Source organism: Periophthalmus magnuspinnatus, chromosome 7 (genome assembly GCF_009829125.3).
Source record: "Periophthalmus magnuspinnatus isolate fPerMag1 chromosome 7, fPerMag1.2.pri, whole genome shotgun sequence".
Classification (NCBI taxonomy): Eukaryota; Metazoa; Chordata; class Actinopteri; order Gobiiformes; family Gobiidae; genus Periophthalmus; species Periophthalmus magnuspinnatus.
In genome coordinates this window covers 13,668,748-13,683,869 of record NC_047132.1, presented here as the reverse complement: position 1 = coordinate 13,683,869, position 15,122 = coordinate 13,668,748, and the positions used below count along the sequence as shown (strand labels likewise).

The window sequence follows — 15,122 nt, the reverse complement described above, 5'->3', positions numbered from 1 at the left end:
ATCGGTCCGTTGTGGTAAAGAAGGAGCTGAGCCGGAAGGCGAAGCTCTCGATTTACCGGTCAATCTACGTTCCTACCCTCACCTATGGTCATGAGCTCTGGGTAATGACCGAAAGGACAAGATCGCGGATACAAGCGGCTGAAATGGGTTTCCTCCGCAGAGTGGCCAGGCGCACCCTTAGGGATAGGGTGAGGAGCTCGGTCACACGGGAGGAGCTCGGAGTAGAGCCGCTGCTCCTACACGTTGAGAGGAACCAGCTGAGGTGGCTCGGGCATCTGCTCAGGATGCCTCCTGGACGCCTCCCTAGGGAGGTGTTCTGGGCATGTCCCACCGGGAGGAGGCCCCGGGGAAGACCCAGGACACGCTGGAGGGACTATGTCTCTCGGCTGGCCTGGGAACGCCTTGGGGTCCCACCGGAGGAGCTAGAGGACGTGTCCGGGGTGAGGGAAGTCTGGGAGTCCCTGCTTAGACTGCTGCCCCCGCGACCCGGCCCCGGATAAGCGGAAGAAAATGGATGGATGGATGTTATCTTCATTTTAGATGTCATAAAGTATTTGCGGCTCCCAGTGTTTTATTTTACGTGGAAAGTGGATCCAAATGGCTCTTTGCGTGTTAAAGGTTGCTGACCCCTGTTCTAGAAAGTCAACCATCACTGCAGCCCTCCACCAGTCAGAGCTTTATGGCAGAGTGGCCCGATGGAAGCCTCACCTCAGTGCAAGACACATGAAAGCCCACATGGAGTTTGCTAAAAAACACCTGAAGGACTCCAAGATGGTGAGTAATAAGATGAGCAGTGCCTAGTTTTCTGTGTGGAGAAAACCAGGCACTGCTCATCACCAGTCCAAGACACTCCCAACAGTGAAACATGGTGGTGGCAGCATCATGCTGTGGGGGTATTTTTCACCTGCACGGATAGGACGACGGCAATCGAAGGAAAAATGAATGCAGCCAAGTACAGGGATATCCTGGACGAAAAACCTTCTCCAGAGTGCTCAGGGCCTCAGACTAGGTCGAAGGTTCATCTTCCAACAAGACAATGGCCCTAAGCACACAGCTAAAATAACAAAGGAGTGGCTTCAGGACAACTCTGTGACTGTTCTTGAATGGCCCAGCCAGAGCTCTGATTTAAACCCAATTGATCATCTCTGGAGAGACCTGAAAATGGCTGTCCACCAACGTTCACCATCCAACCTGACAGAACTGGAGAGGATCTGCAAGGAGGAATGGCAGAGGATCCCCAAATCCAGGTGTGAAAAACTTGTTGCATCATTCCTAAAAAGACTCATTGGTTGTATTAGCTCAAAAGGGTGCTTCTACTAAATACTGAGCAAAGGGTCTGAATACTTATTGTCGTGTGATATTTCAGGGTTTTTTTTTAATAATTCTGCAAAAATGTCAACAATTTTGTGTTTCTCTGTCAACATGGGGGTGCTGTTTGTACATTAATGAGGAAAAAAATGAACTTAAATGATTTTAGCAAATGGCTAATGGGTCTGATTACTTTCCATACCCACTGTGTGCTGACCTCAAGAGCTGCTGATGCAAAGTCCTCTGGTGTGAGCAGGAAAGGGCATTACCTTCAACAGCCTCGCTCCTGATTTTTTTTTTTTTTACATCACTACGATCACGTCTCAGAGATCTTGAGACGTGATCGTAGGGATATAAAAACACATGACTTAAGGAACCTAAATCCTGCGTTTTTACGTCATTTTGAGCATGTCTCAGGTTCCTAAAGTCTTGTGTTCTTACGTCACTTTGATCATGTCTTAGGTTCCTAAAGTCAGGTGTTTTTCCAGGACATAGTTTTCCTGATCCGTAAAGACCCACGGAAGTTTGCCCGAGTGAAGGATCTGCTGACGATGAACGAGGAACTGAAGAGGGCGAGGAAAGCCTTCGATGAAGCCAACTACGGGTCATAGGGGTCAGAGGTCAGCAGGAGGGCAAAGGGCGTGAGGAGGTCGTGAAGAGGTCTTGAGGAGTTGTGCTTCTGTTTTGCTCATTTAATAATCTGCGCTGTATCATATTTTAAGTCTGATTAAATGTTTTTTTTATACATTACAATGTTGATAATTACTCTTGTGTTTTATATGTTATGTGTCTTATGTTCTTGTACACTTGGCTTTTCAAAGTGACCTGTCGTTTTGAGCTCGTCTGGTTTAATTTGAGCTCGTCCGGTATAACAAATAAACAGTATTAGGTCGACATTACGCTCTACAAATAAAGCACCATTCTGTTCATGATTCTGTCCATGATTCTGTTAAGATAAACTGAAATTGTCTAGAGATGAGTTACGTTCAATGTTACTTTTTGCCAAGTATTAAGAGTCAAAATTGGTGTTACAAGGGTGACAGTGACTCAGTTGGTAGAATGTTTGCCCACGGATCTGAACGTTTTTAGTTTGAATCCCACTGTTAACATAAACATCATTGGTCGAGCAGTCAGATCCACTGACCAAACAGGTTGCTGGTGCGATTCCAACTTCCACAGAAGAATGCTGCTACTGTGTCCTTGGGCAAGCCACTTAACCCACCTCTCCCCATTGTCTGTGTACACTGGTGTATGAATGGGTGAATGGTTCCTTGATGTAAAGCTCTATATAAAAATGTGACCGTTTATCAAAAGTAAAGGTCTGACTCAAGCTGATGTCTGCAGATGAGCTTCTGTTTATATGAACGTGATTATTGTGGAGCATTAGAAACATTCCCAGTTCTTTGGGTCTTAGGTATAGACTGTATAGAGGAGATATTTTTATATATTCAGTCTGTGGTGGTACCATTCTTTCATTCAAGATAATGTTAAGTATTAAGTCTGATATGATTATAATATTGACAAACTTTGATATAGCCCAAGTGCTGGTGTGTTTATGGTTTTAGAACAGAGTCAAAGACTCATTTGACTCTGACCTCTGTTCTAATGTTTCCTCATCACAAACAGACCTGGAGTTGTGTTTTGTTTCATTCACATGTTTAACACACAAACCCTGTATATTTAGGCTGAGTTCTTCTCTCAAAGAGAAAACACTCTGTTCCACCTTGTGATGTCATGTAATACATGAAGTGCTCCATTGTGTTTTTAAACTCCATACACCTTCACTAGAATCATTTGGATGATTTCAGATTACCACTTCATGACATCACAAGGTGGAACAGATCATTTTGAGCTTTAGAGATGTAGACAGACTAATAATAAAGTGTTTGAGATTCCTCTGCAGAGTCCCAGTCCCACCTGGTCACAGTGCCCCCTGGAGGTCAACGACCTCAGCTTCTGTCAGACTTATTTCAGTTCTTCAGAGGAGACGACTTCACGAGCCATCAGCGAGTTTGCTCTGAACGCCAAAGATAATCCGCTGAAGCCGCAGCCTGTCATGAGAACTAAAATAAGAGTGTCAGATGCCCTCCCTCTGTCTTCATGGGTGTCTAATTCTGTGTTAAAGCTGCTAACCCTGTTGTTTAGACCTCTACAAACCTGTTCTGAAATATCTCTGTGTGTCAGATGCCCTTCCTTGTGTGTCAGGTGCCCTCCCTTTGTGTCAAATGCCCTCCCTCCTCTACAAACGTGTTCTGAAGCTCTCCTGGGATTCTTGCATGAGTTTAAAGTTCAGATTTCAGTCTTTTTCAAAACAGCACCAGTGAAAAGTGACCTGTGTTGCCTCAATCACTCTTTTGCCGTTTGTTCAAACAGAATGGACAAAAAGAAGAAACAAACATTTGATTTATTTTCCTCAAAACAAACTTTATACAGACTTTAAACACGACGGCACCGGTGTTAGTGGCTTTATCTGTTTCGGTACAATGACGTTGGATCAGTCAAAGCAGCGGTCTCGGGCTACACCAGCGAACATGGATCACATGACCCACGCCTGGAGCCGCAGTGACCCCAGGCGGCCTCAGGGGGCGCTAGCTTTCTGTTGCAAAGGTGGGAGGACGGTTGGAGGGATGGAGGGAGAGAGAAGGAGGAATGTCCAAGAGGCGTCAGCGTTTATTGTACATTCTCCATCATCTTGAGGAATTCTGAGAAAAAAAGATGAAAAAAATGACTCCACAGTTCAACATGGACAGACCAGATCTGGACCCAGGCCGACCTACAACTGTGTGCAGGGACTGAACCGGGACTAAAACAGGTCTAAACCAGGAATAAACCAGGTCTAAACCAGGACTGAACCCTTGTTGTTCTTTACCGTCAAAGTCCAGCATGCCATCTGAGTTCTTGTCTCCATCCTTCATGAGCTCGTCAATCTCGTCCTCTGTGATGCTCTCTCCGGTGCTGCGGATGATCAGAGCAAACTCCTCTCTGTCGATGTAGCCGTCAGCGTTCCTGAAAAACAGAAACATTACAAAGTTCAGGTTAGCTAAAGGCTAACTCTGGCACCACTGTTTGATGTCGATTAATGTGTAAAGTTCCTTTTCAATTCAATAAAAAAGTGAAATAAATATGCTAACAGAAGGTGGCGCTAACTTGTCCAGACTGTGGTTATCATTCACACAAACCAGGTCCTGTCCCCAGACTTTCACTAGGCACTTTTTTAAAAGGAGCGTGAGACTTTTACGCACTTGTCGAAGACACGGAAGCACTCGGCCAACTCTTCCTCGCTCTTGCCGGCCTGGTCCTCCTTGAGCAGCCTAACCATCATGACCAAGAACTCCTCGAAGTCAATGGTACCGCTGCCTGAAACAGAAGAGACACGAGCTCTTACACAGACCAGAAGAGACACGAGCACTTAGGCCTGTTTCTGTGAGAGGCGCGTCCCATTCACATGTTTTTAAGTGAAACCAGCACTTGTGTACAGCCTCTGGATTAGTGCGTAATTACGCACGCGCTTAAATGGCACAGAAAGTGAACAATGGCTTTGACGTGATTTTGTTTGCTAATTTAAAGTGTGCAAATGACAGTAAACTCCCGGAATGAACGAAATGATCGACAAGACTCTTAAGACATTTAATTTTTGGGCAACGTTTTAATTAAAGTTCTCATTTTCATTTTTTGCGTTTTCTGCCACCTCAAACACAAATCAATGCACTCCTTTCTCATAAATCCTTAAATCCTTCAAGTAAGAGGCCCACGTTATTACAAAGGTCCAATGAAATCATATAATAAAGGTAATGAACCATCAAATATGTAATTACAGCCAATAAAATCGTTTTAAAATAAAAAAATGAATGTTGTTGTATTTTTAACATTAACTCATGCACTACGTATGAACTAAAACTATAAAGGACCAAAGCTCCTCTTGTCAGTGAACCTCAGCCATGTGTCTCTGTGCTGTGGCTCTGATTAGCGCATTCACTCGGCTTCATTCCCACTGTTTGGATTTGTTTAGATTTGAAGTGTTTTATTGTTTAAACTTGATGTCAGGTCACTGTTTGGGCTCAATGTCTGTCTGTCTGTCTGTCTGTTTGTTTGCTCGGTCCTCACCGTCCTCGTCTACCTCCTCGATGATCTCGTCCAGCTCCTCTCGGGTCGGGTTTTGACCCAACATCCTCATGACGGTTCCCAGCTCCTTGGTGCTGATGTCACCGCCTCCGTCAGTGTCAAACATGTCGAAGGCGGCTTTGAACTCTGTGCAAACGAAACAAGAAATGCGTCACAAACCGGCCGCAGATTAGACATTGCGCCTGGAGTAAAAACAAGCGAATTTCAGAGGTCATTCATAACCTATGCAATAGCCCTGGGCATAGACTATGTATATAAACTATATATATGTATATATATATATATATATATATATATATATATATATATATATATATATATATATATATATATATATATATATATATATATATATATATATATATATATATATATATATATATATATATATATATATATATATATATATATATATATATATATAAACTTTTATGTAAATTGTGTGTATGAACTGTATATATGGACTTATGTAACTTCTGGTGCAATGAGATTCATTTGGTCAGATCAGACCAAGAATTAGTTTGTTATAATCCCTGACAGTTACACAGGACCATATACATACAGTATCTCTCTCTCTCTCTCTGTGTGTGTGTGTGGGTGTGCGTGGAAAAACTACATTAACACAGTTCTTTAGTAAGTACAGCGTCTTCTTTGATTCAGGACGTGCATTATTCCTTCTGTAGACTGATATGCGCATAAGTGATAGTCTCTGCGCACAGCCTAGCGCCAGTGTTATGTTACTGCATCCTCCACTCACCAGCCAGCATTTCCTCGCTCAGGTAGGAGCGGGCCTCTTGTTGCGCGTCAGTCTGAGGGAAGAAACAGGTTGTTTTTTCACCTTTTTGAAACTTGAATTCCTCATGAATTGGATCCGATGTTTTACATTGGGTTATTACCTGTATATTGTCACATATTTTTGGCCAATGCTTACAAAAATGCGCCTCTGTTGATACTACGGGCAAATAAATGTATCATTGTAGCTTAGTTATTAGCAAACTATTATGTAATTGTGACGCATGCGCATTGAGCCCGGTTTGGCATATTTGATCTCCGAGCGCGTTTCTGTCGGAGGCCTCGCGGCTATTTCAGGCTCACACTTTAGACGCGCTGTATTTGGGCAAAGGACACCCAACCCGCGGGAATCTGTCACCGAAGCAGAATGGGTACCGAGCAGCTGTCTCTGCGCCAAGGCCCGGGAGACTCTGCGCACAATTAAGGAATAACGTTTATCCGACGCACGAGCCCACTGATAGGACCACTGCGCCGGTCACATAATCTCATATTCAAATGTTGCACAGGTAATTACAACCAAGAGTCCAATTGGAGACCTAAATGAAAATGGAATTTAGATTGGCAACACTGTCACTGGATGTCATTGGCGTTCGTGCGTAAAAGTGTGCCATCGTGCGTAAAAAGGTAGTGTTTCGTTATATCCATTAGTTTTGTGTCGTATATTTAATCTCTCTTATAGAAAACGTATTCTTGCTCCCGTTTTCCTCCCGTTTTCCTCCCGTTTATCCTCCAGATCATGTGCGTAAAGGGTGCCATCGTGCGTAAAACCATGGTCTCATTTAGCCAAAAACGATATAACAACAATAATATTGATAATTATTATGATAAAAATACATACATCACTTAATTTAAACTATCCACTAATCGCATGTTATACAAAACGTGTTCTTCGTGGTTTAGTTTTGCCTCCAGACCCTGTGCGTAAAACTGTGCCATCGTGCGTAAAACGATAGTGCTCAGTTTTATCCATTAATGTTGAGTCGTATATTTAATTACTCGTATGCAAAACGTATTCTTCATGGTTTAGCGTTTCCTCTAAAGTTTGTGCGTAAAAGTGTGCCATTTTGCGTAAAACCAAAGTGTGCCACTTTTGGGCAATATAAATACGCTCTTTTAAACAAACCATGAGTCTTACCATGTTTGTGGTTTAGCTTTCCCCGTAAATCCAGGAAAAAGCCCAAAGGAGTGGTCAATCCGCGTGCACCCGGACAGAGAGACTAGACGCACGGGGACGCTCCTCTGACGCTTTAAACGGCGCGCTCTGGCCCCGCCCCCAAGCGCTCACAGACCCCGCCCCCTACAGATTTAGAACCCTGAACTTTTAGGGTCCAGGGCACAGGCCAATCACACTGTGGAGAATGTTCGAGTTTCCGTCAGATCTGGAGATTTGATGTAGAATAAACACAATCCAGAAACTATTTTTAATGGAATCAAACTTGGGGGTGGGGGGGTGGGAGTTGTGTATGAGTGTGCCTGTGTCTGTGATGTGCCATATTCTGGATCTCAGCGTGTTTACAATACAGGAGAGGCTAATGTGGCAGCTCCAACTGATGAGGAAGCTTGGAAATGTTGTCGTTCCTTAAAAATCCCTGTCCTGAACAAAAACAGAGTTTCCATTCATTTTGAACAGTGCAGCCGAGCTCCAAAAAGAACTTCAACGTTTTCACTTTAAAATCATCCTAAACGTGCTCATCTGTGTCACAAGGACCGAGTAGGCTCGCTCAAATGTAGATCTGGCTCATGACGCTAATGTGATGTTTGTCTGTGGTGAGGAAACAGGATAGTTATGGGAAAGAGGAGAGAAAAAAGAGGAGAAAAAGAGAGAGAGGAGGGAGAAAGGAGAGAGAGAAAGGAGAGAAAGGTGAGAGAGAGAGGCAGGAGAAAGGAGACAGAGAGGAGAGAGAAGAAAAAAGAGAGAGATAGGAGAAAGAGGAGAAAGGAGAGAGAAGAGAGAAAAAAGAGGAGAATAGAGAGAGAGAGGAGAAAGGAGAGAAACAGAGGAAACGGGGAGAGAGGAGAGTGAGTCACATTTTGAAAGTAGGTGACGCATTTTGTGATGAGAACGTTTCAAACCCAATGTGAAACTCTAAACCTTGAGGACTTATTTCAGAGTTTAAGCCAGTCTCCTGCCTTCCTCCCCCTCCCCCCTTGTTTCACCCATCTCACCCCTGTCTCCCCCCTCCCTCTCCCCAAAACTACCCCTCCCACCTGCACTATCCCAGTGCGTGTGGACAGTGGACATTTAGGTTATGTATTCAGTTTAGAACATTACAAACCCAGATTTTTCATGATGTGACACCGTGTCTCAACCACCTCACCCACTCACACCCCTCCCTCCTCTCTGCCTCACCTCTGACAATCACCCAACAAATACCCCCTCCCTCAATTGCACTTTCCTAGAGCCTGAGGTAAAGATCGATATAAATATACAAAATTTGAAGTAGGTTATGATTTTGTTTCTGTTTCACCCATTCTCACCCATTCGTTCTCATCCCTGGCCCTGACAAATCCCCCCCATTCCTCCTCCTCCACGGTCCCAGAAAAAGATAGGAGGGGGGAGAAAGGGGGAGGAGGGGGAGCCATATTATAAATGCAGAGAATGAATTTTGTGCTGAGAATATTTCACACTAAAGTTGTAAGTCTAACCCTTTTATATCAGAAGCTCCTTCTCCTCCCCATCTCCCCCTCTCTCCTCTCACTCTCTCTCTCTCCCTCCCCTCCTCCCCTTCCCTGTGTGGCCTGCCCCAGCTCCCTGAATAGCAGCAGTTTTGTGGGGTGCAATCGTGAAGGTGGCAACTTCGACAACAGGTTGCCCTATAAGGAGGGCAGTTCCTGGAGGGCAGGGCCAAGGCTGAGTCAAGGGGGCAGACATGTTGGTACGGGAGGCTATATACCCCCCAGCTCCACTGGTGCACATGCCGACACACACGCCCTACGGCTGAGGGCAACGGGGCAGTTGGACGAGGAGGGCACGGGCAGAAATACCGTGTTTCAGGTTTGATTTTCTTAGATTTAAAGTGACATCTGTAAAAACAGCTGGACCAGTGAGAAAGGAAGAATCAGAGAGAAAAAAGGAGCATTATTTTGGTTTATTTGTAAGAACTTGAGTTGTGAGGAGAGGAGGAGAGAAAGAGGAGAAGGAGAGGAACAAGACTAAGAAGGGAGGAGGAGCAGTGCAGCTGGTGTAAGATTTCTACAACAGCTGACCCAAAGACAGCTGAAAACATGGCCTGGTCTTAAAAGGGTTCTATCGATATTTTTAGCCTCTGCCCCCTCTTCACTGGAGATACACAGGAGGAGAGAAGAGGGGAGGAAGAGTAAGAAGAGGGGGGCAGAGGAGAGTGGGAGGAAGAGAAAGAAGAGGAGGAGAAAGGAGGAACTGAGGGAGGACAGGTCATAGAAGTGGTTAAACATATGACAATCATCAGAGTTTAAGAGAGTTTATTTGGTTTGTTGTTAGCTGAATTTAGCTAGAGTTAGCCGGAGTTAGCCAGAGTTAGCCATAGTTAGCCGGAGTTAGCCGGATTTAACTTGTTTAGCTGCAGGTTCCTCCTCTGATGCTTTGGGCTGGTCTCAGGAATGTGGCTGGAGATGTTACTGGACGTTCTCCATCATCTTTAGAAACTCTGAAAAAATAAAACAATAAAAAAAAACACATAAAACTGCATCTCTCACAAACAAAAACATTTGTTCCAAACATCTTCAGTGAGTCAGAGATGTTTGTTTTATGATCTTCAAGTATTTCCACATTCTCCTGCACAGTGTCTCTTGCTGGGCCCTGCACCACTGCTTGAGAAACACTGGTCGCTCCATATAATGTATAGTATAGTGTGCAGCTAATAAAACATCAAAACATGAATACTAAAAAGAACTGGTCGTCATTCTGGAGGTAAACAGCCGAGGCAGCATGGAACCTTCTGGGCCCAGTTAAACCTGGATACTCAAGAACGAGCCTCATCAGAGTCTCTCTTTTACGCCACACTTGTAGCTTTAATCATTTTTCAGTTTAAAGCTACAGTATGTAGCTTTCTGGAGGTGGCAAGTCACAATGTTCATATCTCAATTGTACAGACACAATAGTGAAATAAAAAACCCAGGATCAACTATAGTGGCTTGCAAAAGTATTCATCCCCCTGGAACTTTTTTAAATTTTGTCAAGTCACAACCACAAATTTAAATATGTTTTTATTTGCATTTTATGTGAATAAGTAACACAAAATGGTACATAAGTGTGAAGTAGAAAGAAAATTATACACAATTTCCAGATAAAAAAACAAAGAAAACAAAAAAACCCAAAAAAAAAACAAATTGAAAAGTGCATCGTGCAAAAGTATTCAGCCCCCCTAAGTCAATACTTTGTGGAACCGCCTTTTGCTGCAATTACAGCTGCAAGTCTTTTGGGGGATGTCTCCACCAGCTTGATGGAGACCATTTGTAAACTGCAGTTTCCAGATCTTGCCACAGATTCTCAGTTGTATTTAGGTTCGGACTTTGACTGGGCCATTCCAACACATGAATAGGTTTTGTTTTTGTCCTGCTGGAAGGTGAACCTCCGCCCTAGTCTCAAGTCTTTTGCAGACTCCAACAGGTTTTCTTCCAAGATTGCCCTGTATTTAGATCCATCTTCCCATCAACTCTGACCAACCTCCCTGTTCCAGCTGAAGAAAAGCCCCCCACAGCATAATGCTGCCACCACCGTGTTTGACTGTGGAGATGGTATGTTCAGAGTGATGTGCAGTGTTAGTTTTCTCCATACACAGTGTTTTGCTTTTAGGCCAAAAAGTTCAATTTTGGTCTCATCAGACCAGATCACCTTCTGCCACATGTTTGCTGTGTTCTCCAAATGACTTCTAGTGAACTGTAAATGAGACTTCTTATGGTTGGTTTTCAACAATGGCTTTCTTCTTGCCACTCTTCCATAAAGACCAGATTTGTGTAGTGCACGACTAATAGTTGTATTAATAATAATAATCCCGTGAACAGACTCCACCACCTGAGCTGTAGATCTCTGCAGCTCTTCCAGAGTCACCATGGGCCTCCTGGCTGCATCTCTGAAGAGTGATCTTCTTGTTCGTTCTGGCTGAATCTCTTCTTGTTTGTTCTGTAAGTTTTGGTGGACGGCCATGTCTGGGTAGGTTTGCAGTTGTACCATACTCTTTCCGGATGATGGATTGAACAGTCCTCCTTGAGATGTTCAGTGCTTTTTAGATCCAAGCCGCGCTTTAAACTTCACAACTTTTTCTCTGACCTGTTTGGTGTGCTACTTTGACTTCATTTTGTGGTTTGCTCCCTAACACTCTCTGAACAAACGTCTGTGGCCTTCACAGCACAGCTGCATTTATACTGAGACAAGATTACACACAGGTGGACTCTTTTTAGTCATTAGATCAACATTCAATCTTTCCAAAATCATCAGGCAACTTCTAAAAGCAATTGGTTGTATTCAAGAAAAAGGGGGATAAAAACTTTTGCAAGCTGCACTTTTAAGTTTTTAATTTTTTAAAAATTTGGAAATCTTGTAAAATATTTCCTTCCACTTCACACTTGTGTGCCATTTTGTGTTGCTCATTCACATAAAATGCAAATAAAATGTATTTAAATTTGGGGTTGTGGCATGATAATATGTGAAAAAGTTCCAGGGTAATGAACACTTCTGCAAGCCACTGTAGAGCGGGTTGAACATGAGTCTGACAGCAGCAGTTATAGAGAGAGGGGACACAGTCTTTACACAGAAAGTGAATTGGAGCCAGATTCGATGGAGCTGAAAGTGTGCTCATGATCACTTCCTGTTTGGATGACCACTTCCTGTTTGTAACATGGCGGCTAGCAGGTTAGCTATGTCCCTTTATACAGTATGATTTATATAGTATATACAGTCTACGGTAAGGTAACCTTTTTCTATATTTTGGCTGAAAAGTTCTACACTGTGCCTTGAAAAAATTTAAAGTGTCCCTCTCGTTTGTATAGTGTGTTTAGGCTCACCATCGAAGTCGATCTTTCCATCCTTGTTGTTGTCGGATTCTCCAAACATTTCGTCGATGTCCTCCTCCGTCACGGGCTCTCCGGTCATGTGCAGGATCTCCCCGAACTCCTCGCGATCCACAAACCCATCACCGTTTCTGCAGTTTAAAAACATCAGGTTTACAGAAGCCACAGCTGCCCTGGGACAGACTGAGGGAAGTGAGGCTGCCAATCTGCCCTTCCCACCACTAACACTCACACGCCACACTCAGCAAAATGAGTGCCTAAGGACACAATGACAGAACATGGTCCAAGTGGGAATTGACCCTCTGACCTTTGGGTTGAGGGACCTCTGCTCTACCCACTGAGCCACTGCTGCTCCCTGTTGATGTAGAGTTATTTTTCTTCATTAAAGATGAGGTTTTGGGTCTTTGTCCCATGTTTAACTCTACTCCTCAAAAACATAAGGAGTTTTAGATGTCATACATGTTTATGACAGTAATCTAGAGAGCTCTCCCGGGCCCTATTCAAACCCTCCTCACAGCAGTACTAGACTGTACGAGGCTCCACCCACAGGTCAATGTCACCCATGCTCCCACACGACAATTCTCCATAAATATACAAAAACATGATACAAAACTGTACACAGCAACTTGACAAACCTGATGTGATGTGCAGTAGTTTCATTAGTGGGAGGCAGCTGATTGGGTTGTGATAGAGTTCTGAAGGGGGAGTGACTTAGCACAGAGAGCAACGGGAGAGGAGACTCAGAGTGTCAAAATAAACGAAAGTGAAACTTATAAAACTTGTTAATATGTTTTTGGGTGAATATAGCATTTTCAAAACAATAAAAAGAAACATGGTGATCTAAATATAAAATAGATAAAAGGTAATATGTGTTACAGTTAATACCCCATAGAAGTAAATACCTCCTCTTTAATACTCCATACAAGTAAAACACCCCCTCTTTAATACCCCATAGAAGTAAATACCCCATCTTTATGAAAATGGATGACTGGTTCTTGTGTCTGTTCACATTAAACAGTTTGAGAGAGTTCTGTTATGTTTTAATGTCTTATTTTCACTCTGGCTCAAGTGGATAGTGGATAATGTTTTGATGATTTGCCCTGAACAGCTCCATGAAAATCACACAAATGAAAAACATGTTTTATTTAGTTCAAGTTCTTCTGGTTTGATTCTGACATTTCTCCTTAATCTAGAGGATTAAACCTGTTTAAATATAAATTATAGTTTTACACAAATCAGGAAGCAGTTTGTGAAGAAAAAAAGAAAAATATATTGATAATTATAGGAAGCAGAGTCATAATACACACTGATGTCAACTGATGACATCATATTGATATCAGTGTGCATTATGTGTTTTGCTTCTATTTTATTTGTCAAATTAAAATCTCTGTGACATTTGTGGAGGTTTGGTCCAGTGTACTACATGGTTGCTAGGTAACAAAAAAGTAAAAAAAAATGTCTCAGCAGATTGAGTAAAATGAGCCGTTTAACCTGTCGTGGTCAGTTTAACATCCTGAACCAGAGCCTTTCGTTGGTCTAGGCTGTTCACTGCTGCAGTGTTTGTGTCCAAAATGAGGAAGGACATCTGCACACAGCACTAAGTTACTGTAAAAAGTAAACAATAGCTCTTTTGACCACATGAGGGCACTGTTGCTCATGTTTTCCTCTGTATGAATGTGACTGAGGTGATGTCACAAACACAAGAGCTGGTCAAAAGGAAGAAGTGAACAAACGAAGACAGAACACTTTAAAGCTGCACTTCACTCATTAAAACTGTTGTCTTTTATTTATACCAGTCTGATCACAACTATTGTATCATTTAGACACTTTTGGTCCTTGTTTACATTACGGTTGTTTACATCATGGCTGTTTACATTGTGGTTGCTAGGTAACAGTTAGAGTTACATCTATGTATGTAACATCTGCTGAAGAACACAGCTGTTATTAAATTAAATCATTTTACTATTACATGTGATTACTTTAAGTTTCTGCAGCTGATGTCATCAACATTATCTGGGACTGTGATGCTAACTGGAGGCACTGCTCTGTCCGAAGTTTGTTAGACTTATCTGACCATAAAGAACTGACTCATCCAAACTACAGGTGAACAGATGAGATGATTTGTGCTGTTAAACAAGTCCCTTTCAAATAACATTACGGTCACAAGCCAGCTAGCATTAGCATTAGACAACAGATTTTCAATTTGTCACTCTCACCTTTTTGTGTAAAATCAAACTCCTAAACAGGACCATGAACACTTGGACTGATCCCAGGCTCCATTTGTATTTTTTCTTGAGTTTTTCAGTCTAATTTAAAACTGCATCACTATGGTAACTGCTGAACAGGCTGCCATAGACATACAGGCAGAACATCCCCACTGCAAAGCATCAGTTCCTCCAAAAGTGTGATTGATTAGGTTAGATTTTCATACTTGTCAAAGATGCGGAAGCACTCGGACAGCTCCTCCTCGGTCTTTCCGGCCTGGTCCTCCTTCAGCTGCTGCACCATCATCACCAGGAACTCCTCGAAGTCAATGGTGCCGCTGCCTGTGGACAGTTTATATTCAAATATATTCAAAATCATACGAATCAACTAACAACATCACCAGGAACTCCTCAAAGTGCCACTGCCAACACACAAATAAGAAAAAATCTTTTCATTTTAACAATATATAAATAATAAACTACCTTTTAGAACAATAAAAATAATATATCCTTCCCTCACTTGTGAACAAGACCCCGAGATAGCGATACGGATACAGTGTCTGTAGTGAAGCGGTATCAGTCTGTGGTAAAGAAAGAGCTGAGTTGAAAGGAAAAGCTCTCGATTTACCGGTCAATCTATGTTCCTACCCTCACCTATGGTCATGAGCTTTGGGTAATGACCAAAAGGACAAGATCGTGGATACAAGT

The 15,122-nt window shown here is 42.8% G+C and overlaps 3 protein-coding genes across 4 annotated transcripts in view; all 3 read right to left on the bottom strand.

Moving 5' to 3' along the window:
• LOC117372959 (troponin C, skeletal muscle-like) overlaps positions 1–737 on the bottom strand; it is a 2,023-nt gene extending 1,286 nt beyond the window's left edge. Inside the window, exon 1 of the mRNA XM_033968817.2 lies at positions 709–737. Within this exon, the coding sequence (XP_033824708.1) occupies positions 709–737 (29 nt within the window). The remainder of the gene's footprint in view (positions 1–708) is intronic.
• Positions 738–3,694: 2,957 nt separating this feature from the next.
• tnnc2.2 (troponin C2, fast skeletal type, tandem duplicate 2) lies at positions 3,695–7,473 on the bottom strand. The gene is made up of 6 exons (XM_033969775.2): positions 7,358–7,473; positions 6,188–6,239; positions 5,413–5,556; positions 4,551–4,665; positions 4,178–4,314; positions 3,695–4,010 (listed from the first exon to the last, which is right to left on the bottom strand). Exons 1-6 carry the CDS (start codon positions 7,358–7,360, stop codon positions 3,979–3,981), a joined length of 483 nt encoding a protein of 160 aa, XP_033825666.1. The 5' UTR covers positions 7,361–7,473; the 3' UTR covers positions 3,695–3,978.
• Positions 7,474–9,307: 1,834 nt separating this feature from the next.
• Positions 9,308–15,122, bottom strand: part of LOC117373688 (troponin C, skeletal muscle) — a 277,430-nt gene continuing 271,615 nt past the window's right edge. For both annotated transcript variants that reach the window (XM_055223269.1, XM_033969773.2), the window contains 3 exons: positions 14,642–14,756; positions 12,205–12,341; positions 9,308–9,848 (listed from right to left, as the gene is read on the bottom strand). In XM_055223269.1, coding sequence (XP_055079244.1) covers positions 9,817–9,848; positions 12,205–12,341; positions 14,642–14,756 — 284 coding nt within the window. In that variant the 3' untranslated portion in view covers positions 9,308–9,816. The remainder of the gene's footprint in view (positions 9,849–12,204; positions 12,342–14,641; positions 14,757–15,122) is intronic.